A 27,166-nucleotide genomic window follows, 5' to 3' on the forward strand; every position below is an offset into this window, starting at 1 on the left:
TCCTCGCTGAGATGCATGGCAGGGAGCTGTGGCACAGCAGCAAACCTGAGCCCTCCCCTGTGCTGCCCGGCCTGGGGGGTCCCCCAGCACCCTCTGAGCATCCCCAGCCCACGTGAGCCCCGCGGGGCTGCCAGCCCATCTTGCGGGAGCCGGGAAGGCCAGGGAGCACTGCCCTGCCCACCACCAAACCCCATCCCCGATCCACCCTGGGAGGGGACGCTCCCCAAAGCCACGGGGGTTTGGTGTGGACCACATCCCTGTCCCCCCCCCCCACCATCTGGCAGAGCACGGATTCTGCCCTGGCAGGCACGGAACGTCCCAAACACCCTGGCAAAGCAAACCCTTCCCCGCCAGCCCCGCTCGCCTTCCCTCCCGCCCTCTCTCCCCTCCTGGCCGCCGCATTTTCCGCCCTCACTGCAAACTCTCCAGCACAGGAAAATGTGAGGCCATGGAAAACCAAGCCGGTCCCCCGGCAGCCAGGCCACCTTCCTCCTCCTCAGCCCCTTCGTCTTGCAGACCACAGGTTGCCCAGTTCCCGGCATCTCTGTGTCCCACCCCAGCTGGGCTGCCCACTCCCCCCACCCCGCAGCTAACCACCCCCAGCAGGACCCCGACCCCTGAGCTGCAGAGAGCCAGTTTTGAGGCTCACTGTGGGTTTCGTGGAGCAGCCAGAGCTCCAAGGGTGAGAGCGCTCAGGAACGAAGGCTCGGCACTGCCAGCAAAGCCCTCGTGGTTTCCCCATCCACCCTTCCCTGTGCTGCTCCAGGCCCGGCTCCTACATCTGTACATCGGCTCCAGCCTTCGTGACGCCCGCGGCCAGCACCAGCCCCGCCAGCGTGCAGCATCCCTGGTGCGCTGGAGGCCGGGGAAGCGCCAGCATCTCTCCCCTCCGGCCTCGCTGCAGGGAGCAGAGCTGGGAATCGCCCTTTCCCCACCACACTGGGCAGTGCACCCAGCACTTCTCATTCCCCAGCTGGGTCAGGATCCCACCCTCAGCTTTCAGTCCTATTTTAAAGCAAATTTGGAGTCTCCTTTTGCCCACATCCCTTCACAACCTTCTCTACTACTTTCCCCGGATCCCCCCAGTCTGCCAGGCATGGTTCCTGTCTGCCTCTGTGCAAGAGGATGCTCCTTACTGGGGGAGAGGCAGGGGAGAAACTGGGGTACACTGGACACAAGGTGTGCATGGGAAGGGGAGGACAGACCAGAAAGACAACTCAAGTCTGATTTGTCTTTTCCTGGAAAAAAGAAGTCCAGGAACATCAGAGAGCTCCCACTTCCCTGCCAGTGCCAGGGAAAGCGAGCGCAGCCCTGCTCCGTGGTAGGGGAACAGACCCCCCCCCCAGCCATTCGGGCTGCCGGGCTGGGGCCAGCCCCACAGACTGTGGCCCAGGTCGATGACGGTACAAGCTCCCCATTGCCCAGAGCACTCTCTCCCACTGTTGTCCCCCCCAGCTAAGGGACTGGTCCTCAGCATCTGGTGGACTCAGAGCAGCATCTTGTGTGACTTAATGCCCCGCACGGCAGAGCCGTAACAGGAGCTCGGGAGGGAGGAGAGGTGCCGAGGGTCTCGCGTGGCACCTGCTGGGTCCAGCTCCAGCAGCGTTTCTGTGGTCTCTCTCCACGGCGTGATCTGAGCAAGCCATGAAGCAGGGACCTGCTCGATCTGCGGCGGGGACAGCCACCACACTTGGAGAGGAGCTGGGGATGCTCAGTCTTGCACAACTCCTCCCAAGAGCATCTTTAACTGAGAGCTGCATCACCCATCGGGAGCTCCCTTGGCCGCAGTCCCGGCTCCGGATGGGGATGCTTGTGTCAGCCATCAGACAGCGCTCAGCCCCAGGAGCCTCAGCAAACAGGTACGTTCACTGAAACAACTGCTAATTGTTCCCAATTAGGGCCAGGTCTTGAATACTCATCAGCACGTGGCACCAGCCCTAATGCATTTCACAGGATGGCCAGGAATGGTGGCAGTGGAGCAGGGGGAAGGCGTCCTGCCGCCAGCGCCTGCCCTGCTGAGGGTGGGATTTGTATTTACGCTGCTTTCAGGGAAAAGAAAAACATGCTCCAGGCTCCTCCGGGCTTTCCTTGAGGGATGGAGCAGGGATCCAAGGGTCCTGAGGGATCCCAGCACCCCTCAGCAGCAGTGCAAGTGTCAGCCCAGGGGTCCCTTCTGCCCCAGCCCAGCCAGACATCCCCCGCTGTGACCTTTGGGCAGCCCCAGAAGCCAGCAGCGCCTGCAGGGGTGGCACAAGCCATCCACGGGATCTTCCTGGCTGGGTTGGGCTGAGGACACCCGAGCAAGGGCACCGGGGGCTGCACAGCCACTCGCTGCTGCCCCACACCCCTAGGTATGTGGCTTCAGGGGCTGTGGCCATGCAAAACCACCTGAATGTGTCAAAAAAACAGCTTGTCTGAGCTGCGGATGCCCGTTGAGGAGCTCAGGCAAGAGGGAAGCAGAGCTGTTTCCCCAGGAGGACTAAGGCTGAGCCAGGCTGGATGCTCTGTGTGTGATACCACCCCCAGAAGCACCTGTCCTGCAGCTCACAGGGTTTTTCCCAAAGCTGGAGACAAAACCTTACGGCTTTTGCAAAACCCAGAAGAGCAGCGGCACAGCAAGATGACAACACAGGGATCCAGCTGCACCTGATGCCCCAAGACCCACCCAACAGAGAACAAGCTCCTAAAACCTTGCAGATGCTGGAAACACTTTCGTCACCAAACGCCAGCGTTAAGCCAAGCAGCCGGCGCAGTGCACGAGGGGGTCCCTGCGGCCGGGCCCCAACTCCACCGGATGGATTTGCATCTGGGAACACCAGCCCAGGGTGCCAGGAGCCCCTGGGGAGCCTCTGCTCTGCTGCAGGGGGTGGAAACCCCCTTAGTGACCACACTGGAAGCGGGGGGAAGGTGAGTGTACCCCCAGTTGCCCTGTAAGCAGAGACACCTCCGCCCTCACCTGCAGCCGCTCGCACCGGGCACTGCTGGGCTGCTGCAGCCCGCGCTGCCGGCACGCTGGGGCGCTGGGGAAGAAAGGAATTTCTGTGTAAATCCCATTTACCGTCGGGTTTCTCACTTCCCCTCCGGCAGACAATCCCGGCCCTCAGTGCAGCACTGCATGAAGGGGCTGTTTAATATATTTTTGGAAGAAGGGGAAAAAAAAAAACCCAACCCTCTCTGAAAAGAGCCTCTTTCAGCTAATAATGAAGTGAATATTATATTAAGAGTGAAAACATACTCAGGGTAACTTACAGAGGAAGACAGAAAACCTTTTCATAACACCCTGTCCACAAACACAACTGCCAATTAAACCGGCTTCGTTCGCTGGCCAGTGCCAACACAAACGAGGGGGCAGGGGAGTGGAGCACACCAGAGCCGGCGCGTTTGGTGCCCGGTTGGGCTCAGCTGTGGCTGGCGGCACCGAGGGGTTCCTGCTCTGCTGATTTTCAGAGCCAGCCATCGAAATAAAAAGGCACAAGTCCCCTGTCCCCGCCCCAGGCTGTCCCTGCACAGGGGCACAGGGTGCCCGGTGGAGGCGAGGGGCTCCAGCGCCATTGGGGGTCCTCGGTCCCTGCCCACAGCAACCGGCTCTGCCCCTCCTCTGGTGTGCACCAGAGCACTGTCACCAGCAGTGGGGACATGGTGGGTGACAGGAGCCCCGAGCACCCAGCCCAAGGCACCAGCAGGATTGCTCCCGGCCGCAGTGGAGGGTGCGGAGCCACCCACCCAGGCTGAGCTGATGGGACCAGCCCAGGCATCGAATGGTTTGGGGGGTAGAAGCTGCATCTCCCACCCCAACACCCTGTGCCGGGAGAGGCGGGGAAGGAGACCTGTGACCAGCCCACAGGGCTGAGCTTAGACTTTAGCAGGAGGTGCCAAAACCTGGAGCACCTTCCAGCATCCCCAGCCCTGCCAAGGGGTTCCCGTTTGCCCTGGACGTCTCGTCCTACCTTTAGCTCTGCCATCCCACACGTTTGGGTCACCTGCCAGCGATCTCAGGCTACCTCCGCCCCCCCCAGAGCGCAGCCACCACACAGCGGGGACATCAACACCCACTGATGCTCTCCAGGGTTTCTGCATCAGCTGCCCCTGGAGGGGACAGGCAGCAAATGGGGGCTCATTGCCCTCGCCATGTCCCTTGGGGGGCAACAAGCTGGGAGATCCGACCCACAGGAGCACCCACAAGTGACACGCTGGGCTTGTGACTCACACTTGACATAAGCTTTATCTTTGTCTTGCAGCCCAAGGAGCTGAATCGATGGGTTGAGGGTACACAACATCTCAGGTTTTGGTTAAACACCCACGCCGGGAAAACATCATATGATATCAGATAATATTTTAATTGAGCAAATGCTTGGCAAAGCTCAGGAGCTGCAAGTTGACATTTGATAAACCCAAACTGGAAATACAAGACCACTTTTGAGCTGTAACCAACCTTTGGAACAGTTTCTCCAGGGAACACACTGAAGATGTTTGTCAAACTATTTAATGGCGGGGGGGGGGGGGGGGGGGGGGGGGGGGGGGGGGAGAGGCAGTTTTGGCCAAAACTTCTCAAAGGCCCACGGTTTTTGATTAACAATCAGAACGTGTGCTGCTCTGTAGAGACTTTTGTCTGTTTTGCTCAAGGACTTGTATTTCTGTTTTAATGCCAAGTTAAGATCCAAACACATCTTTGATTTTGCCCAGAGGCTGAAAGTTTGTATTTCTTCCTTTAATAAAAAAAAATAAATATGGGGAAATTAATTTTTGGCCATTATTTGGTAAAGAAAAATGGAAAAATGCACTTTAGCAAAGTCTAATTAACCATGGGAAGTCTCTCATACAGCAGTAAACTGGACATCAACCTGGAGACAGAATGTAGGTCAAATACAAGTTACCAGCCTGGGCTGGGCAGCAGCTCGGGGAAGGGTGGCTGCGGCTCCTGCAGCACGCACCGCTGGCAGCAGACGGGCCATGACGGGACAGACCTTCCAGAGACTTACAAAGCTCCTCACCATGCACCGGACATATGTTTCCGCATTTCAGATTCAGCACAACGCCTTCCACAATGAGTTTTGTCCCTACAGTTTGGAGAGCAGAAGGTCCTGCCTCTGCAAGGTCAGCGACAGACAGGGATGGGCCAAGTTTCCATCTGCAGATCCGGCCGCCCCTGCTCGCTCAACCCAAGCACCCAAAGGCTGTCAGAGAAATGCCAGCACACCCACGTCAGAGCAGAACCTGAGGAAGCTCCAGGAAAGGCAGAGCTGTGTCCTGCTGGAAAACTCAGCCATGTTTATGTCTTCAGACCTACCTTACCTGAACAGGCAGGAAACACAAAGTTCTCTGCTTCTCGTAGGGGAAGAGGCATCACCTTCCGATCAAAGCAAGTTATTGGGACGATTTGTACAGAAAAAGACCAATATCCAGATTTAAAGCCAATCAGAAACGAACCCCTGAACCACCTGCCCTTGGCAAAGCATTACCAGGGAGGCATTGCCATCTAGTGTCGACCCAGGAAAAAGGACTCTGTGAGACATCCACCTCCCCCGGCCGCCATCCCCACGGGGACTGCTGGGGGGACGGGTCTAGTGCCCTCCTGGAGAAGAGCAAGGCCAAGCAGATGGGACAAGGCTGCCTGTGACAGGAGGACAGCTGGGAAGCCCTTGCCGCAGTGGCCGGGGCAGTCCAAACCCAAAGCGCCGGCCGCTGGACAAGTGAGAGCCCAGGCTTGTGATCTTTCAATCAGAGCAAGCGATGGGAGTTGCTGGCCCAGCTCAGTTAAAAGTCTCACCAACCCCCTTCCACACAACACTTGGTTTTCAGGGGTGTGTTATCACTGCACACTAGTCATGAGGACAAAGCATCACAGTGCATGATTAAGAGAATTCGTATCATAAAACTCCCTTTCTTCCTTTCTGATCTTTAAGCAGGCTCCCAGGAGTCTTCTGGAAAGAAAGCAGATCTGGGGGGGAAAAAAAAAAGTAATCACTGGATTCTTCTTAGGGGACAGATGACAAATCCCAAACCCTGCACTTCTTTAGTTCTCTTTTCTTTAAACTAAAGAGCACAGCAGGATTTAACCTCCTCTCAGAGACCAAACCATCCTTCCTCCAAAAGCACAGAGGACCAGAACAAGCAGACAGGCAGCAGGGTCCAGAAGTGTGCTTGCAAGGTGCTGCCAAGCCAAAGCTTTCTGCACATTTTTTATTTTTCCCCTCCTCTTTGGGACATCCTACCAAGAGGGTATTTTATTTTAAGACACTGTCAGAGCATGGTGGTAAGGATTCCAAAAGCCATAAAGACGCTGGCAGAACAAGAACGCTTCAGACATTTTTCTTCTGGCAAGAGGCCGCCTTGGATCTCACAGTGACCACAGGCAACACTCCCTGCCCAGCAAGTCAAGAACAAGGCACTGAATCGAGTTTAGAAGACATCATCCATCCTAATCAAACACAGGCAGGACAAATATCACGAAAACATCGTTTCATGTTACCATGTTCCTCCTCCTCCATGGCTTCCTGCTAGTTTTGCATTTACCTGCCACTGTCTCACTAAGTATTTGATTTTGCATTTAATAAATCTCAGCCACACTACAAAGGCATATGTTCAGCAAGACACAGGGAGTACACTGGATTTTGCTCCAGAAGGAAACAGACTTGATTGCAGCTAGAGGAGTCAGCAATACCTGTAGAGGAGAAAGCTGGTATTAAGTAATTTGAAAATTAGTATCAGTATTCACAGGTACATTCAACCAAAACAAAGAGCATAACAGGCTGTTGCCCAAGAACAGAGCTCGCTATACAGCAACAAATCAGACCCTATTTCCAAATTCCACCTCCGTACACCGAGAGACATTAATCACTCTTGCACAATAAACTGACACAAGTCCTGCCAGCGTTAGTTCTCAGGTTGGTTTATTTTTTTTCCTCAGAACAAAAATATCAAACGTTTTCTTGAAAAATGACCTGTATAAACAATACAAAACTTCATGGCATCCTACTCCCATTTACAGATTCCCTAAAAGCAGCCCAGAACCTGCAAGTGCTACTATGTCAGGGAACAGTTTTCTTCAAAGAACATGCAGGGGAGAAGACGGGGAACGCTTTCCTCTCCCCTACAGCAGAACTTGGTTCTTCTGGGAACAGCCTCAGAATATGGTAAACAAAAACAGCTTCAGAAAAATGAGGGTTTGTGTATAAACGCAGAACCTCCACTTCACACTCTCAAAACAAGACAGTGCTCTTGCACCTTTTCCCAAAACATGTATGTGATGCTGAGATCTCCACAATCTCAGAGGGAGGTCTGCTTCCTGTCCAAGAACTGCTCTTTTCGTCAGCCGGTGAGGTCCTAGGATAACAAAATACCACAGTCAGCATCCCACAGGGATCACCTGTACATTTTATTCCCGTTCAGCATTAAATGGTCAACTGTTACCAGCACGTCTACAGTGGCCCTGAAAAACACCCAGAATTTTGTGGATTAGCACAAGTGGAATGGGCCCAGTGAAATTCCCATAAAATTCATTCAACTTCCTCACATATAGGACTTGGAGAAAACTGAGAATTAAGTGACCAGAACTCAAAACTAGCAAGTCCACCTCAGAGAAACCCTGAGAACACCCTTCAGGTCACCTCCCTCCCTGTATAGGGTCATCCCTGCTACCCATCACTTGTGCTTTTCCTACACTCTTCTGGGAAAGCCAGTGCCTGGATACTTACTCTTTGCCTTTGGGAGATAGTCCTGTGTCTCCTAGAGGATCCACCATTCTCCTCAGCTGAGATTTCTATTGCTTCTCACCATATTTACTTGCTCCCCTCTTCCCCCCTTGCCCACACCCCCTTCCTGGTTGTAGGGCACGAGCACCGAGAGGCCTGGCCACACCACTGCGACACTGGCAATGGATCACACAGTACCCCCGGGGGTTTGTTAGCTCTCTCTGCTCCAGCACTCGCACCTGCAGTTGGGTCCTCACCAGCCTTGGGAGTCCTGGCACACACTGAGAAGGTGAGATTTTGCACCCAGCAAAGCCTCCTTCTCATCTGCAGTCCCCACTCCATCCCTCCCCCTCTTCAGGGTCACGAGAGCTTCACTAGAAGGAAACCACTATGTAGGTACAGGGTCAGTTTTCTCTAGATGTAAACCAGAACTGTTTCTAAACTGTGATTTCCACACCCCACCCCGTATTTGAAAGGGGAACCTCTTGGGTTCAGGACTTGGATCACCTGCCTCACCTTTTACATGGCTACACTGACCTTGCTGCCAAAAGCTCGCCTGCTCCCTTGGTGCCTCTCCCAGCCGTGTTTTCCCTCCCCCTCTCCACCTGCAGACAGAACCAGCACCTTCTCCGTGGCCCCTGCAGGATGTTTGAGTTGGTTTTCAAGCGCTGCTCTAACACTGCAGTGGAGCTGTGGTACACACAAGCATAATGTGGAAGTCCCTCGTGTCCCCAAAGCCATTAAGCACCTGGGATAAAACACCCTCAGCACACACATTCACGCTGCTTGCTGATGTGCCTGTTACCGTATTTCAACATCCCGCTGCTCACAATCCTGCTGCAACTGGCACCTCCAAGACATCCACGGAGGAACACCGATACGTAGGGTATTTCTCTTTGAGTGCAGACAGTACTGAAACGCTGCTGAAAAGTCACCCCCGTCCCTTTGTCATCCATGGGATGAACAGCAGAGGAGAAATAAAAAAAACTGGAAAAATCCTTGGAAACCTTTCCACAAGGTAACCCATTATCTATCCCCTACAGAAGTTCTGAGGATCAAAGGAGGTACGTTCAAAAGATGCCCTGTCTTCTCTCAGCTCAAGAATACCAGGAGTCCAAACAGATTTTTGATACTCTTTCAGCAGCCACAGCCACTACAGCTTGCTCAGCCAGCTCTGCTGCAGTGGCGAGCTCTGCAAATGTAAATCAAATTACTAGTAGCAAAATGGGGAAGCCTGCTCCTTAGAGGGTATCAACTTACAGACTCCTAACCAGAAGGCAAAAAAAAAAAAAAAAGCCGTAATTGTGAGGAAAAAAAGACACTTTGCAGACTAAAGGATGAGAAAATAAAGCATCACATGAGGCTCAAAATCCACACCTTGTTCGTTATATATCCTTGAAAGGCACCACAGGATCACAGAATAATTAGGACTGCAAAGAACATCAGCAGGTCTCTAGGCCAACCTCCTGCTCAGAGCAGGGTTAGCTACGAGGTCAACCAGATTACTCATCTTCCTCTGATGACCCTGAAGAAACGGGGTTTTAGTCGGTCCGTATGCTCAGAGCCACACAAAACCCGTGACTCACATGGCACCATGCCAGAAAACTATGAGTCTGAATCAGGGCCACGTGCCTCTTTCAAGGGCTGACCCCAATTTAAAGTTTGGGATAACAAGAGCACAAAACAGTTGAGCAACTTTCAAGATTGCCAGAAACACCTGAGTAAAGACTTCTAGCCTAGCACAAACTAGGATCCACAGTAACAAGTCAGCGCAGAGTCACTGTCCTGGTTCTCCCAGACTCAGGAAATCCCACGTTACAGTCTCATTGAACAGGCCACCTTTACTGCCAAACCTTCCAAAACTGGGAGCTGACGAGGTTCGTTATAACTCAAGATTATTCACAGTCAGCTTCAGGATGGCAGCACTTCCTAGTATCTCCCCCAACCAGGAGAAGGGAGAGAGGAAGTTTCCAAAGAAGGAAAACTACTGGAGGACACTTCAGCTGCTCTCTTCTCTTTCAAAATGAATCAGAGAGAGAAATGCTTAAATCATTTCTCCAGTTCACAGCATAAAGTTCTAGCAACCAGGACAAGAAAAGTTTCTACAGTGGAAAAAAGTCACTACACTTGATGTGCTCTAGTGTTCTGTGTGTTAGTAGAGAAAAGCATCTTTGCTCCTGCTAAAATGCAACCGACTTCTACTCTGCTACTTGTCAGTCTAATATTATCCCCACACAGCACTTCCTTTTACATGTCCCCGATAGGCATACTTGAAAGATAATCACTTGATGTTTCCACTGGCTGTTAGTTGTGGTTTGGGGTGTCTAGCTGGGTGTAAAACCTATAGCTACTGAGACTTCTTGTGCACCATAAAAACAAAGGATCAAACTGTGAGTCTTCTGGTTTCACGGCTGCTATTTGAAGTAATAAAGTCTTTACATGGAGCTAATTAAAAAAATATTCAAACTGAAACCCTAAAGCCATTTCATGGAGTGTTTGATCAGTTCATCTCTTTCATTTCCACCTAATGGCTACACAATCAAAAGAGAAGTGGAGGGGAAACACACGGCCCTGAAGACGCAGAGAGCTGGATCGTGTTCAAAGCGTTTGCTGCTCCTGCACGTAGGAGAACAGCGCGCTCCAACCAGGACTGCTCCAATATTTGTTTCCTTCCCTTAACAGCAGGTTGGCAGCAACTCAGCCATGAAAACCAGCAAGGCACACGCTCGCTTTGAAGTTCAGACAGAAGTCTGTTGGTACCAGCTATTTTAATTCATGCTTCAGAAAGACAAGGCAGTCGATCATCAATTTACAGTAAGCAGCATGCCAGGTCACAGGTCACTTATAATCACAGTCACCTTTACTCTGCATTAAAGCCATAATTAACAGTTAATGTTTAACTAAGGCTTTAAAATTTGTTTAAGCTGCTTTGTTGCTGCCTCTTCCCCAGCTTCCCCTTTCCTGCCTCCATCTCTAGCAGGGCTGTGGGAAAGCATCACGTAGGCACCAAACACAGCAGGTAAAATTTTTGTCAAAGCATGAGGGAACTGGAAATAAGAAGCATCACTGGAAGCGTGGCTCCTGCCAGTTCAGCCCTCGTTACACCCTTGCTTTGAAGCAGCAGCGCCCAACAGCGCTGCACTGAGATAACCCTCAGTGAGAAGAGCACTCCTCAAGGAGAGGTAAGCAAGTCATCAGCTTCGTGGAGGGCAGCCTGGAAGGCTGGCCTGGCCTTTACATCCCAGAGAAAGGAGGGTCAAAGAAATTCAGCCTCCACATGTCTTATGGGAGACAGAATGCCTTCTTTTCACCACTTCTGTTCAAATCTGAATAGGGTTCTCACTGGCCACGGAGAAGAAAGGAAGGAAAGTTTTGACTTGGTGGTCAGAAGGACATGGTACATCCTACACCACAGCCCCACATGACCACACTGGAAAAGCAAATGTTACATGTGCACATTTGGAGCAGATCAGCAAAGGAGCTAAAACCTTCCTGAATGGCAGTTGCCCAAGAAGTGCTCTTCACTCAAACCCTGACAAATCTAAAAGGAACTGCTGCACTGGGATGACAGCCTGGAGAAAAACCACTGCTACCGGGAGGTGAACAAGCTCCTTCTGAAATGCACCACGTGGACACCACGAGAGGTTACTGACAGGCTGCAGCTCTCCTGAACGGCAAGAAGAAAGCCCAGCAACAGCCAGGGTGCTATCAGCTAGCTGATAACAAGATGTGCTGGGCAATCCACCCTGATACAGGGAGAAGAAACAGCTATTTACAACACCAGGCTATTGTGGTTTTATCTGGACCCATTTATTAGAGGGAACACGACATATGGCCACCCCAGGGAGCCTGTCCCTGAGCGTGCGACGTGCCTTCAGAAAATTACCTAATTAGGGTCCCACTTATCTGCTATCTACAGAAGTGATTCTGCAGTCTGCCATACCCTCATTTCTCTCTCTAATGCTTTGTTTGGGGATGTCCAGTTGTTAGTGCTTCAAGTGGACTCACTTTAATGGCCAAGGTGGCTGTCAAGCTTATCTTCAGAGTGCGGTAGCATGCGAGCACGCAGACACTTAGAGACTTCCCGAGTCTGAAGGCTTGAGCAGGCTCTGACTACCCCATCGCAGGTGCACCAGGCGTCCAAATTCACAGATGGAGGGTGCAAGGAGCAGATGTGCTACTCCCCATTTATATAACCAAGCTATATGAGCTTCCATTGCCATCTGAAGATCTGTGCTTACACGCTTTTTTCTCAGGATGGTGGTGTTTTGTTTTTTTTTTTTTCCCCACAAGTCAATTTGTCACAATCCTCAGCTCTGCAAAGGATCCACAGCGAGTTTCAAGCACTGCCTGTATGCTAGACAGACAGCTCTGTGGCAGGGTGAATTCTCCAGAGATATTTAACAAGTCTCGACTCCAAAGACCCTGAATGCTGATGACATGCACTACCACCCTGAACCTGAGGTGATGGAAGAAGGATCTGTCAAGTCTGCTCAGATCTGTGATAGGACAAGGATACCTAAAGCAAAAAGGAAAAACAGAAAGCAGAGCTCTTTCCCAAGCATTTCTAAAAAAAGCCCATCAAAACTGCTCCCAGAAAAAGCAACAAAAGAACTTGTTCAGAGAGCAAGAGGTATCACAAGAGGGACAATTCTGGGAAGGTGAGAGAAGGGATGAACTCTTTAACACACACTTCTGACTCAGAAAGGACTTCATCTAGCATGCCTGGGCTGAAACAGATCCTTACAGCAGCTCCCAGTCCTTCAAGAGCTCAGACAACTTCCATGTCAATAATGTTCAGCATTCTGTCAAATCAACAGGTCCCTGATAAAGCAGGGTGGGTAGTGGGAGAGGCACGTGAAGGTCATGTCTACCCTTACTGGAAATAACTGCAGTTCTCCAAACCAACTCACAACAATGCTGACACTCCCTGCATTTAAGCAAAAAGCCCTTCCGAAAGCAACATTCCCCAAATCTGAAGCCCTCGTTAGTATCTCCTGCCTCCATGGTGCTGACAACCATAAACATTGTCTTTTTGCAAAGTGCTGTTGCCACTATGTCAGACACAGCATCAGTGCCCTGGTGCTGTTCAAGCAGTGATGTAGCCCCTGATCCCCTGTCAGCTCCTCGCTGTTGCTGCTGATGGAAAGGACACCCAGTTACGGGGCTGCACTCGGTGAACAACATTTGGCAGCTCACAAGCAAAAGAGTGTTTCCCAAAACCACAATGAACACTTTTGAGGGCACTTAGCAGTTATTTTGTTAACCTCAGCTGTCTGTATCACAGCTACTACAATGCCCAGTTAAAGCATTTTAAACTTTTCCAAAGTTTTTCGGTGTCACTTGCTCTGCTGGAGCAGAAAGCTGGCAGGTCTCAAGACCCTGACCAGCACCAGCTGTAACCAGGAGAGCATCTCACCTGAAGTCTAGGGTCTCAGGTCATTAAAAGTCTGCAGTTTCATTTGAACAAAGCAGAGACTGGAATAAGCAAAAAAAACCACCAAAGGGCCCTCCCTCCAAAAAACCAATCAGCCACCAGGGCATTGTTCACACCACCAGCTGAAGTTTTTCTTCCCAGCTGGGCGCTGACATTATCTTCTGCTCTGCTCCAGCTCCCCTCCGCTCTGAATGCTGCTACGGGCAGCGGAGCGCTCAGGGCAGCGCCGTGCTGAAGCAGCGAGACACAGGGACACCTACATCCCATGACACCGACCCCAGCGTGGGGAGGATATGTGGGTACACCAGCCAGGCCACAGCTGGCCCACGCCCATGCACAGTGATTTAGATCATCGAGCATGTCTGCTCAGGATGAGACATCGCTGACATAAGCGGGCAAGTGAAAAACATCCTTTGTTCTTTGGAGGTGGCAACATCCTCCAAGCCCAAGAGGACACATGATTTTTCATACAGGCACAGTTACAGTTCTCTACACTCAACACTCCTTCGAGAAACTGCACTAGAAGAACAAGCACACAACAGTAAAGTGTGGAAAAGTGCCCTTTGTTTTGCTGGGTAAGGCACGATCTTTTAAAATCCCAGATTTAGGATTAAGAGAAACAGATAGGATAAAGACATTTCTGCTAGTTCAGAGAGAAAGTCTGGAGCACCCCAGAGTGGCAGGATTGGTGGCCAGGCATGCCAGTTCTGCCTGGGTTGGCAGAAGCCTAGGGAGAGCTGCTTACCACCATCCATAATGCCACAAGGACCAAAAGCAGCACTGGGGACTTCTGGGCCTCAGCTACCAGCACAACTAAGCTGTAACCTGATCCCAGGCTTAGAGTCACAGGCACCTGCAGCAGGCTTCCATTCAAAATCAGTTTGGTCACTACCTGCTTGGGTGTAGCTTTATCCAATTTGCCTTTTTACCCATGAAGGTAACAAAACATTTTTACTAACACTTCATAGAGCTTATCACAACTGAAACCCAAGGGGTGGAGAAAGGAGACTTTAAAAATGGTACTTTAGAGAAAACCTTAAAATAACCATGCATCTCCTTGCTGCTGGAAGTGAAGGCCAGCAACTCCGAATGCTCTGCGAAACTAAAACTTTCTTCATAAAGAAATTCACATCTTAAGCACAGACCATTCTCTTTAAACTCTACCTGCATGATAAAGCAAGTATTATCATGGGAATGAAAAGAGCCCAGCATCTTTTTCACTCTCTACTGATTTGTAACAGCAACATATTTTATCTTCTGGCTGCTGGCAAAAGCTCTGAGAAATAAAAGCCCGCACAGGGGTATTCACTGGAGGCTCAGCCTGTCCTTTCCAGAGCTGGGTGGCCTCAGGCAGACAGGAGCTTGAGGAGCAGTGCAGCCAGGAACCCACTCCTACCTCACCTGGGAGCTTCATGTTTGAGCACACAGAGGGGAACCCCAGGCTTTAGACACTTACTACGGCTTAGAGAGGATGGCCCTGGGCTAGGCCCCGAGGCAGTCCTCTGATGAGGCTGAAGAACCATCTCTTCACCGAAGCCTTGGAGGACAGGCAGGTAGGTGAGACATTGCAGTGGGCTCCCTCCTTTCCCACTTCACATCATCTTTTCACTTCTAAGCCCAGGCTGGACCTGCTGGTCTGGGCAAAGCCATCCCTAACGCATTCAAAGCGGGGACCCATGTCCAGCACACCTGAGCAGGCAGTATGCAGGCCACGGCACCCCAAAGCAGAGGTGGTGCAGCCACCTCTCCACTGACAGCTTCTAGAAGAGACCACAGCCCACCAATCTTCCAGAGAGGTATCACAGGTACTACTGCAGGCATGAACTGCAGGACTCCTCTGAAAAAAAAGATGCTAGAAAAGGAGAGAGCTGCAGGGAAAACAAAAAAAAAACCCACCCAATCCAACAACCTTATTAAAGCTTTTCTCCTTCTTCTGCTTAGCAAGGAGAATGCTTAATTAAGTCATCCTTCAAGCCTTCCCACTCGCTCCAGCAAGGCTCAGCATAAAGCTGGTATTTAACAATTTCCTTCGCAAGGCAGGACATCTCAGTGGTACGATGATTTGCATATTCTAAAGGAGAAGTGAAATTGCCGGTTCTCTGTTGTTCAGCTTTACGCAGTGGGTAGGGACAGTATCAGCAGGAGGCACATTTTAGATCTGCTCAGTAATAAGGGAGAGCAGGAGGGGAAGGAGCAAGTTGCTGTTTACTCAAAGTCTGAAGCCTTCCCTAGGCAGGAGTTCTGACTGTGTTATGCACATACTTGCCAGTTTATTTGCAAGTCTCTTTTGGCTTATTAGGTCAGTTTAACTGGCAACTGCTGCTGATTTTAAGCCCAATTATAGTCACTTCTACCTGGTGACACAGGCCCAGTTCTGGAGCCAGTTCTCACCAATTAATGGCTTCGGAATTGCTAGATCCTGCCATTCGTAGCAATCTCAAGTTTGACCTCACAGTCATAGTTTCCTGCCATAATTTCAGCATTGTTTGTTTTCACTGGAACACTTCCCTGTGTGCTGTCAACTACTGAGACCACTTCTCCTGTGTATTGAGCTGAGATACACATTAGAGGCAAGCTTTCAATTTTGGCCCACCTTTAATTAAAAAAACCTCAGATACTTCAGCTTTCTGGGATGAAACTATCACCAAGGTCCTTCTACTAGAATCCAGACATTTCTAGGGAATTTGTCCCCACCCTTCATGATTAAGTTCTCTTCTGAAGGACCACAGGATTACAACAATGAGAATTTTTTTTTCTGCCAGGTCTTTCAAACAAGAACAAACAAAAAGCCAGTGGTCCTCAGTCCATTCATCCTGTAATTTAGCGGACGCCGAGGAGGACTTTCAGCTATGCACATCCCAGGTAACCTGGCTCAACACGTCTGCACCACATGAAGTGTAGAGGCAGGCAAATAACCCAAACCCAAAGAGGGGCAAGCATGAGACGCAAGGCACTGCGTTTGCAAGGCTGCAGCAGTATGGATTTAAGAAAGTGTTCATGCTTCTATTTCTACCTCTGAGTACTTCGGAATTCCTCCAGAAAGCATCATGAGTGACCTTGCATTTCACCAAAGTGAAGATTTATTCTGACCTGAAACTGTTAAAAAGGAAGAAAGTGTGTTCTGAGCAAGATGTTGTTTGTGGCAACTAGAGGAACAATGAGAGGGATGCAGAAATACCAGGCAGAATGAAGATACTCAAGTGTGTCTGGGTTTGAGTGTCATTATGCAAAACACACAACACAGTCCTGGATTATTCACTACAGGAAATGAAGCATTTGTCCCTGAAACAGAGCAACTGCTGCAGAACTCACCAAAACGTACAGCAAACCCACCTGGGAAGGAGCTCTGAAGCAGGGGAATGGATGTAACTGTTTCAGGAGGGAGAAAATGCCACAACTACAGCTCCGAGGCATTCAGCTGGTAAACTGGATGATGGGTCAGGTCAATGCTGAACAAGCACCTGCCAGCTGGTATATAGGAAAGTTTTCCATAACTGTTGTGGTTCCACTGGATCATTAAACATGAGCTACAGGCAGCGTTCACAGGCCATCTACTCACTCAATGCCTAAGACAGAAAGGATGAAGCAGGCCTGCCAGACTGATCGAGTACAGCTTGTGCCCTAAACTGAACTTGTACTAAGTTGTCAGAAAACACCAAAGAACGTTCTGCCTCGAGTCGGACTAATTAGCAGTGCCTTTGATAGAGAGCAGCAGCTCTGGTTGGAACTGCTTTGCTCCTCTCTGAATATGTAATGAAGTTTTTAAACAAGATGCAGCAGCAAACCAACCTCCAGCTCTGCCACCTCCTCCAGCAAGGGATTTTTCTTGCAATGAATTAACAGTAGATTGTTGTGCAGGTCTCAGTGATTTGTTTGTCTGGAAGACTGAGTTTATTTCTGATACTGTAACTAAAATCAACTTCAAAGGTTAGCTCTTTTTGACTGACAGCTGTCCATCAGCTGTGTAAGGCGGGAGAACTCCAGGAAAGTGCTGTACATGTGCACTGGTAGGAGTCAGTGGAGAAACTGGCTGATGAACAGTCAGCCCAATCTTTAAGCTTGTCTCCAGCAGAGGTTTCTCTCTTTCCCTTTCCCTTTGCACTTCTCACTCCCCACTAACTGAAGACACTGTTTTACTTACAACAGCTATGTGCCGTTACACCAACTGTGCGGAAATCAGCATCTTTGCAAGCTGCTTTTTGGGAAACAAGAGGCCACACAACCTTACCAGTGGAGGACCTGTCTGGTGACCCAGCAGAACACCACACGCTTTCGGAGTTCCCGCCACAAAGCGGGGCCAGCTGACGCACTGATCGACACAAGAAGCTTCTCAGGTCAGGCACTGCTATGCACTACCATCAGACACAAGACCCAGGTCCTACAGGCTTCCAAACTGCAAGTCTCTGAAATTCAGCAAGTGGAGAACAAGAGCCTCCTTGCCAAGTCCATAGACACAGACTTCCTGCACACACTGGCAAGACAGCTCAATAGTCTTAAATCCCCTTTCACAGCTACTTGCCTGGGTGTAGGTACCTGCTAACAGATGTGATCAGTCTCATCCTGAACCCGGGGCAGAAGAATTTGTGCTCCAAGGCCATTCAGCAACATGCCCAGCTCAGACCCCGTGGGGCACAGGGGCAGCAGGAGGGTCAAAACTACAGCAGGGAGGAACGTCCAGCCAGAAGAGGGTTGTGTTGCTTTAGGAAGCAGCTGTTCGATCAAACCTCTTCCTCAAACACTACCTCAGCTTCCTCACAAGCACAGACAAAAGAGCAGTCAACCTTAAAATACCAGACCTGCACCCTGCACTCACACTGCTACTGATGAAAAAGCTGCCAATACTGCATGAGAGAGAACGGCAGCAAACTCTGACGGCCCTGAGCTGGTGATGCTTTCTGACAGAAGGCTGCTGTCATTTTCCACAACTCCTTCCCTAGGGTTTACCCCCAGGCAAGAGACCAGCGAAGATTTCCACTCCCCCTTGCACCCGCCCCCCCCCCGCTTCACCCCCAAAGGTTTTGACGGAAAAAAAAAAAAGATCAAAGAGCCTTTGTGCATTTATAAATCTATCAATTTTGCTAGAAGATTTAACACTTTAAAGAGTCCTAAATATCTATTTGAAATTTCCTATACAAACAGGTTTTTTAATATTTTAGAAAACCCAGAAATAAAATATTTAGATTTTTCTGAAGTGAGGCATTCCAACAGCTCCAGACAGGAGTACTGGAGGGGACAAGGAAATTCAATTCTTAAGTTTGACAGGAACAATTTTTTTTGTTTTGTTTCTTTTAATTGGCAGAGAAACAAGAGCACACAGCTCTTTCTCCCCCGGCTCTGACAAGGAATAGCTGGGATGAGCAGCACAGGAAACATTATTCAAGTGTTGCCAGTTTCAGGTTCCTGTCCCACGCCAGCCAGCCTGCCTGAAAGATTCGCCAAGCTGACAATGTGGCAGCGTTTCACACCACCATCCTGCCCCCTCCCCTCTCCACACACTCCTATTACCTTACATTTTGCCTCCAAAATCCTCCCATGCAGAAGAGAAGCAGGTTCCCCACCTGAAAGCAGTTCAGATGCAATAGAGGTGTTGGGAAACCTCAGCCTTTTTCACAACTTGATTACCTTTACTGGTCGTTAGTCTGAAGATGGGTGAACATTCGGCAGCACATTTCTTTCTCCTTTGTCAAGTAGTCCTTGTAGTATCTGCAAAACAGAGCAGAGCATGGCACCACAGGCTGTGGACTGCCCCACCGACCTTCAGTGCCACAATCACAAAATATATATTATTTTTTTCTATATAAATAGATTAGCCTGATGTAAGAGTGTGCTGGTAGCAAAGACACAGCTCCTCCAAGCCCTTCTTTCTGCCACGTCAGGGAAGGAGAGCTGGAAACACTGTGCCTCACCTTCAGACCCTGGGTCTCTGCTTTGCCGGTGACTATCAGCTAGGTACAGCATTTGACTTTTGGTACCCAGATGCTTTCTACACCAGTTTTGCAAGCATGTGATGCAGAGAAACCCCCCCCTCTATCCTGTGGTCTAGTTTCATGTCTCCTCATTTGTGCCACTCCTTGTGCCAGCTCCTTCAGCACCTAGCAGGAGACATGGTCCAAGTGCCCTACTCCAGGATATTTACCATTGACACCGAATCTGGGCAGAGGATGGACAGGAGACAGCAGGGATTTGTGTCCTGACTAAGTGGATGACAGGGCAATGCTTCCTCCTCATTTCTCACTCCCCTGCCAGCATCCCATTTACATGGCAAAAGCTTCCCAGACTGCTCCATTTCAATCGCTGCTTCTCCAAGCACAGTGTCCTCTGCACCCTGTGCTCTCACCTCACCAGTAAGGAGGCCTCACTGGTGAGGAATTCCTGAGCCAGAGGGTGACTCAGTTTGGGCACCATCCCAGGAATCAATGGCTGCCCACATGGTCAGCTTTCCCTCATCTGCTACCATATAAGGTCAAAAGCAAAGGTTTTTTGTTGCAACACACCAGAAACAGCACAAGTGCGAGTGGCTAATGCTCTCTCAGCCCCTTACCATCACCACCCTGGTGTTCAGAACCTCAAAGCATTTCGTTTCATGAGATCCCAGCACAGCAAGTTGCTTCTGTCAAGTCTCAGACAGACGTTGTCCCAGCTGTCCACACCGTGTAGATCGGGGATGCCCACCTAGCCTGTGGATGGCACGCTCGCACGCCTACCTCAGCAGGAAATCCAAGAGCCCCTCATTTGGAGGCACAGATTCACGCCAGATATCGGAACACCACCATTTTGTTCTGGATTTGATGCAATGCAAGCCTTCCAATAAAACTGCCAAATCCAGCAGCAGAATTTGCACCAACAAGACCACTACAGCTGGTACCAAACACGTGTTCCACAAAACCTTCACTCTGGATTCTGCCTGTTTTTCTCCAGTGAAGTGAATTTTGCCAAGAACCTGGCTCAGCTGTTAAACAGACGCTTCCTGAAGTTTTGTTTTAGACAGCATAAGGTAGCTGTTGATTAACACACAGCGTTCCTTTTTGCAAAGTATAAATGTACTCAGTAAGAAAACAAGAAGCCTCTAAGAACAAAATTTTTGATTCACATTCCATTTCTGAAGCATTTGCCAGATGACATTACAAGTTTTCTCAGGCAAGGCAGTTTGGCAACATCACAGGATCTAGACCAAGGTATGGCATAATTAACAACACTCAATAACATTGTTTTCATCTGTTTTATACTACTTCCACCCTTTGTCATAGTAAAAGCAAAAGAATACATAAATTTCAACTGGCACTGAGGCAGAAACTCTGAGACAACAGTGGCTGAAAGCATACTCAGCTTCCTGACACGCATTAGCTGTACGTGCTGCTATCTCCAGTCAGAGCTGACCAGCCTGCCCACTGCTTCCCTGAAGGCAGAATGCCTTGTTGCTTCCTGGCAGCACCACCTCAACATTATTAGCAAGATTTCTCTTTTACTTGCCAACATATTTTGAAAGAGTCTAAAGGAACACACAAGGCTTCTACCATCGAGACTTCGAGCACTGTACCACGGGTCTTTGACACTACCCCCATCCCAAGCCTCCAAGAGTAGCCAGCCAGCCAGATCTATTTTATAACTACTTGTGCTCACCTAGCAATTTGGTAGCTACATACCCAGAGGCAGATCAGGATGATGAGAAGTGGTTTACTTCAGATTTCCAGACCAGCAGCCAATATTGCCTTCAAGTTCTTCGTATGTCAGAAGTAACAGAACAAGTTTGAAGCCTGGGTGTTATCACAGACAATGTGGGTATACAGGACACCGATGTGCAAGGACAGCCCTCTACCAAAACCTTACCTGGTGAAGACAATCAGCCCAGGAGACTGGCTTTTCCAGCCATACCAAGTACTCTAATAAGAGACGTTACTGCTGCCTACAGACCTTTTCACAAATGCCTAGCAGGGACACACAAAAGAAGAGGGCTTGTATTCAAGGGCTGCTTTGTGATTTCCGAAGCTGGGGACTGCATCACCTTCTGTGGCTGCGAACAGTGCCAGAAGTACAGCACACACTTTTGGGAACCAGCTAGTGCTTCTGCCAGTTTCAAAGGGAAGACCAGAATAAGGGCAGAGACTAGCTTTAGTCATGTCTTGGTGGGGCTGGGGCATGACTAAAGCTGGCAGGATTGTGCTGTGCTCAGCCTGCGGATGAAGAGAAAGTTTGCCTTCGGGATTGCTCACTTACTACCTCCAAGATGGCAAGAAATTCACTTTTAACAGACATTAGTATTTGTAGCATTGCGCAGTGAACCACTTGCAGTGCAGAAGAGCTGCTGTAATTAATCAATGCATCTTAAAGGGAATAAAAGTCATACTTATTAATTCAGAACATCAGCAGCTTGAGTGCTAGCCTCCTGCATTTCATCGGTTCTGAGGCATTTCAGCAGCCCCCGTCTCCCTGTCATCACCCTGACCTACCTAATCACGAGGAGCCTAACACACAAATTCCCCCAGAGAAACTGTCTGGATAGAGTGGGTGCTCTCAGCTTTGCATCTATCACCTGTAACCACTGTGTCTGCAAAACGGTTCAATCAGCTGTCTGCATTTCTCCCAAGTCACTTACTAACCCAACAGCTTTGTGTTTTGCTTTTTTAAACCCTTTAAATATTTTTGAGTGGGTGTTCCAGACTGTCTAAGCACTCTCGCTCCCAGAGGGATGGAAAGGAGTTCTCTCACCTTGCCAACTTCTTCAGCTCATCGTTAATTGAGTGGTTGAACGGCTGTATACGCTGAGCTCTCGTCAGGAAATCCCAGGCTTTTGTGTATTCTGTCATGCAGAGACAAGCCTGCCATTGAAAGAAGACAGATGCGTGGCAAGATAAATATAGACTCACTGGCATTCTTCAGAACTCAAACATGTGCAACCACAAACATTTCTGAGACAGATCCAGGTAGCCCAGGAATCCCCCATGAAAAGATCTGTGTGACAGATTTACAGAGCACCAGATTCTCCAAAAGGTCAGATGCAGACAAACCACCTCGACTGCTGCAGCAGCTCAGGAGGCCTGGCCCAGAATTTAGTGGCTCTCCTCAGTTCAGTCGAGGTTCTCTCCACAGTCAGTCAGGCTAGGGTACTCTTTGATGTGGCTACCAGAGGAATTTATTTTTGCCCACCTGGCCACACCTGAACAGCGCTTTGACATTTCTTTGGTCAATCTCCAAGGCCTTCTCCCCGTATGCCAAAGCTTTGTCAGGACACTCCAGTTTCAGGTAAGTAATCGAGAGATTGAGGAGCACCAGCAACTTGGCAGCGTTGATCTGACACTGCTCTGCGTCACTGGAAGGGTTGCGACCAAGGATGGAAATTGCCTGAGCAGACAGGGAAAAAAAAAAAACCTAGTGCACAGCAGATCTATTATGGAAAGGGAGAAATCCATCCCATCAGACAGCTACACCCATGTTTGTTTACCTAGGTCTGTTAAAAATAATAATAATAATAATAATAACTCTAAACATATTGTATGGCATTATCAGCATGACTAAACAGCTCAGCCATAAGACTACAAGTTTAAGAACCTATCAAGGAACTTGAAAGCAGCAGAATAAAAAAATTACACCTAGGACTCATATTTTAAGGACAAAGATGGAAGAGAAATCTTGCAGGGAGAAAGGCTTTTTTTTTTTTTTAAACAAAAATACCAAGAGAAAGCAACTCTGAACAGCGAGAAGAAAAAAAAAATCTCACTAAACGTCACCACCTCTGAAACAAAAGCAGATGCATTCCAGTTTAGGAATAACCAAGTATGTCCCTGCCTGGAGAGGCTGCAGAGTGTCCATCCTTGGAGATGTTCAAAATCTGAATGGACAGTCCTGGGCAAGCTCCTGCTGTGGCTGACCCTCCTTCAGTGAGGGGTTGGACTAGACAACCTCCAGAGGTTCCTACCAACCTCAACTATCCCATGATTTCCAACTGGAGGGCTAAAAATACTGTGTCCAGTGTGCCAGTGATACCTGTTTCCAGGCCAAAGGAATTCTAGTTCCCTTCCCAAAGCCTTCATCAGCACGCTGCTGCAGTACAAGGCCATGCTGCATTAGAACACCTCCCAGGATAAGCTGACCTGGAAGGCTCCAGTTCAGCTGTCAGCCACACAATCCGCTCAGGGCTCGCACTGCCGCTGAGATGGACTCTTCTGTCTGAGCTAGGGCCCACAGGGAGCAAGCCTGAAGGGAAAGGGTTCTGCCTATTTCTGCCAACCCTTCTCCTCCTTCGTTTATCACTGCTGCTCAAACAAAAGCAGGTGTCTAAGATCTGTTCTTAAATAACAAACTATGCCTGGAAAATATAATGAAGTTATTTGATCTCTAAATTGTACTTGTTATGGTGAGCTAGCACTTAATAATCACTGCTTTCACAGCTTTTCACAATGGAAAACACATTTTTTTCTGATGTCATACGTTTTTGTATCTGTCTTTGGCAAGACTGAAGTGCTGCCCACGGAAGAGGTAGTTGCCAAACTCTCTCTCTGTGTCTGCCACTCTTAACACCTTCTGTAGCGGAAACGTATCCTGCTGCTCCTGTATAAAGAAATACCTGAATTTCAGCTCGAACAAAAGAAAACAGGCAGAGAGCTCAGACAGGATAGTCCTGCATAGTCCCCTTCTATTCACAGAGCTGTTGCCAAGGCCCCTGCGGCGTCCAGCCAGGCCACCAGCACATGGCACTTCCCTTCGCCAGGCTGAAACATGCCTCTGTTGTTGTGCTGGTTAACTCCTGGTGAAGGGTGCAACCAACCAGGCCAGGAAGCTCACCAGCACCAAAGGGACACCAGGGGAGGGCAAAAAGCGGGAATTTGTTCTTAAATCCTGCCCAACTCTCTCACCTGCTTAGCACAGAGCAGGCAGTTAATGCGAATGCTACTGCTAGCACAAAAGGTGAAGCTGATTGAAAGACTCCATCGCTCTGATGGCTCGACGAGCCTGACACCCACACAAGACACCAACGAGCAAACCAAAAAAACCCAACATTAATAAAAAAGATAAAAACCAAGGGACAGGTTTTCTCCTGGATTTGCAAGTTTGAGCCAGCTCACAGAGGTCAGTTAGCCACAAAGGGTGGGCAACTGGCAAGAAGGGGAGTAAGCTGTCTTGCACCAAGTGTGGTTTGCTCACTGGGCTACGTGTTGAAAAAATGGCCTGTGCAGCAACAGGAGGAAATGAGCAGGGTCCCCCCCCCCCAGCACTGCCCCCTGTGCCCCACTCACTGACCCACAACCACAGCCCAAAGCCCTTTACATGAAAAGGAGGCATTAACAATAACACCGTAACTCACCAGGGAGGAAAGCGAACAGTGAAGGAGCACTTGGGAGAGCAGCCAAGAAGCAGAGACAAAGGGTGGGGGCTGGGGGGCACTTGGATTGCAGACTGAACAGGATTTTTAGACAGCTCATTACTGTTCCTTCAGCGAAATTCCTGGAAGCTGGTGCCCTCTAGCGAAACCATGAGGTTTCTTGTAAAGCTAAAACTAAATGGAAGTCGTTCCACCGACTCCAGCACAGGAGCAAACAAAGGCAGCACCCAGCTTCTCCCTCCGCACGGGAGTGCAAACAGAGCAAGGCGTGCGGGGGCAGTGCTAAAGCACGTGTGTTTGTATCCGAGCAGAGCCAGCAGCCCAGGGCGTGGATAACTGCACCTGCATTAAGCTAAATATACATAATGCACGAGCAACAGCAACTGGAAGGAAAGACAACAAAGGTTTAGCTTCCAGATTTAGGTCTCAAACCTTATTAAAGCAACTCACAGCAGTCAACTCAAAGAACGCGTCAGATTCCTCTGTGTCGAGGAAGTCCAGCAACTCCACTGTGAACATGACCGTGGCATTTTGGGGAATAAGAGGAAGACAACCACGCTGCCCGTAGGCGTAATCTGGCATGAAGACAAATCTTGCCACCTCTCCCTTCTTCATCGACAGCAGGCCAACTATCAGGCCCTGCAGCGTAATGTCTGTCACAACAAGATATGGAAGGTCATGAGAATCGCCAACATGGAAACCCCCTCGGACACCAATCAATGATTCCTCCTAAAGCCTGGAGGAAAAAATTCCTTGGTAGCTCACATCTCAGCAACTACAATGGTCAACTGCCCCCTGTTACAAATTATCAAGGCAGTCTGCTGTGAGGCCAAGCACACAGTAAACAGCAATGTCTCCTGATGATTTAAAAAGCACTAATTTGCTTTAAAAACACCAAGACAAGCAGCTGCCTCAGGGTGGGTGGTAAGCACCCTGCTGCCACTAACAGTCAAGAGGGGCAGAGGCTGATCTGTTCCAGACTGACCATCACCTGTGCGACCCAGCAGGCTTTTGGACTCCATTAACAAGTTTTAATGGTTTCAAATAACCTAAAGATACTAAACAGCATTTAAACTGACATGTCTTAATGGGCTGGTCTTTACAACCCCGAGTCCCAGGACAAACTCTCCAGCTCAAACCTACCTTTTCCAAGTTTCATCAGCTCAGGAAACTTTCTGTTCCGGTTTGTGCAGAAGGGCTCATCCAAACCTTCCAGGTACCCAGAGTACCACACTGTGCAGGCCAAAGCGAGGAGTGGGGAGAAGAAAAATGCAAGAATTTGATTTCATATCCCATAACAGTACCATTGGGAGCACACCAGGAGTTAGTTTTGCAACACCATCCTTTTATCCTGCTTTGCTTTTTCCCTCCTGCTGTAAAACAGCAGAGGCAGCACAAACCACACTGTGTTTTATACCAAAAACCTGGTCACATCCAAGTAGCCATGTGGCATTGACTATGTTTTAACATCATCACCAGATAAAGCAGCTGCTTCACAATCTTGATCCCTAATAAAGAGATGTGATTTTGTGTTTTTAAGAATTGGAAACTTCAGCTGTAGAAATTAAAATGCCCCAATTATCTCCAGAAATGCATAACAAAGCCTTTCCTAACCAAAGCTGGAGCCCTGGAAAGAGCATTAAAGGGGAAAAGCTACCCCTCCAGACTCTGCCACTCTCCTGGGCACTGTATGTGTAACTCCAGTTCTCTCAGTTAGTAAACACACTATAATGGGCTTCCCTTGACACAGCACCAGCCCTCTGCACTTCAGGAACCACTTTCAGCTTCAAACTTCTCCATACTGTGAGCCCAGGTGGGACCTGTAAATCCTGCTTTTATCAAGGTCAAGACGCCCTTTCATTTAATCTGTCTGCCACAAGAAGTTAAACAGAGTATCCCAAGTGCTAAATACTGATAAGGAGAGCAGACAGTCTCTGAAAGACATGCTAGTGTATAATATAAGCACTTTTAAGTTCTTGTTCTGATCTCATGCTAAATTCCAAAGCACTCAGATTTGCCAGCCACAAGCACCTCAATGTTAGAGGCTCAGGGGACCTTTTACAACAGGTTCAGTCCTCTCCATTCCTTCCAGCATATATTTCAAGTCCAGCCACACACACCAAAGCACTGTCCAAGAACAAGGACCTTGCGCTAAGACGTAAATGACAGAGATGAGCATGAGATCCTGACTTCAGTCTACTTTTTCATGGATTTTAGGGTTTTTAAACCTGCTAATCACAGATTAAACTTAACAATTGCCATTTATAAAGCAAGCTACTCAGGAGACCGTCAGTGGAGCCTGCAGGCTCATACCCACAAAGCAGGGCACAACGTTACTGCAGAGCAACTAAAACCCCGGGGAGCCAGGCTGCGAGCTCACGCACAGCACTCGTCGCAGGACACCAGGCTGGCAGTACGCAGCAGAGGACGCGCAGCCTCAGGGAAGGTGTGAGAACCTGCGACAGGGGGTGCCCAGCACAGCCACGGCCCGCGGGAGCAGCACGGGCACCTCGGCCTGCCCAGCACCCCAGGCCCTGGTGCCTGGCAATACCTGCCACAGAGGCGGTCGCGGGCACCATCTCCCCGGTACCAGAGCGCAGCTCCTTCTTGCGCACCCCTCCATCGCCACGCAGGTCCTGGTCCCACCCCAGCTGCTGGAAGAGGGACATGGTCCGGCACTGCCCGGCCGGGTGCTGCCTCCCGGCGAGACCAGCGCAGGCC

General features: G+C 49.6%; 1 protein-coding gene across 1 annotated transcript; it reads right to left on the bottom strand.

Moving 5' to 3' along the window:
* Window positions 1-6,907: 6,907 nt before the first annotated feature.
* FKBP6 (FKBP prolyl isomerase family member 6 (inactive)) lies at window positions 6,908-27,123 on the bottom strand. Its single transcript, XM_074889956.1, has 8 exons — window positions 26,997-27,123; window positions 25,589-25,678; window positions 24,896-25,098; window positions 23,554-23,673; window positions 22,273-22,467; window positions 21,835-21,944; window positions 18,751-18,831; window positions 6,908-7,323 (listed from the first exon to the last, which is right to left on the bottom strand). The coding sequence occupies exons 1-7, from the start codon at window positions 27,112-27,114 to the stop codon at window positions 18,753-18,755; spliced, it is 915 nt and encodes a 304-aa protein (XP_074746057.1). The 5' UTR covers window positions 27,115-27,123; the 3' UTR covers window positions 6,908-7,323; window positions 18,751-18,752.
* Between the last annotated feature and the right edge of the window lie 43 nt (window positions 27,124-27,166).

Source organism: Strix uralensis, chromosome 20 (assembly GCF_047716275.1).
Source record: "Strix uralensis isolate ZFMK-TIS-50842 chromosome 20, bStrUra1, whole genome shotgun sequence".
In the NCBI taxonomy this organism is placed as follows: Eukaryota; Metazoa; Chordata; class Aves; order Strigiformes; family Strigidae; genus Strix; species Strix uralensis.

Coding starts and splice junctions, on each gene's coding strand:
- FKBP6 (XM_074889956.1), bottom strand. CDS start 27,114: ATGTCCCTCTTCCAGCAGCTGGGGTGGGACCAGGACCTGCGTGGCGAT. Junction 25,099..25,588: donor GCTGATGAAACTTGGAAAAG/GTAGGTTTGAGC, acceptor TTGTTGTGACAG/ACATTACGCTGCAGGGCCTG. Junction 18,832..21,834: donor GAGCTGAAGAAGTTGGCAAG/GTGAGAGAACTC, acceptor TCTGTTTTGCAG/ATACTACAAGGACTACTTGA.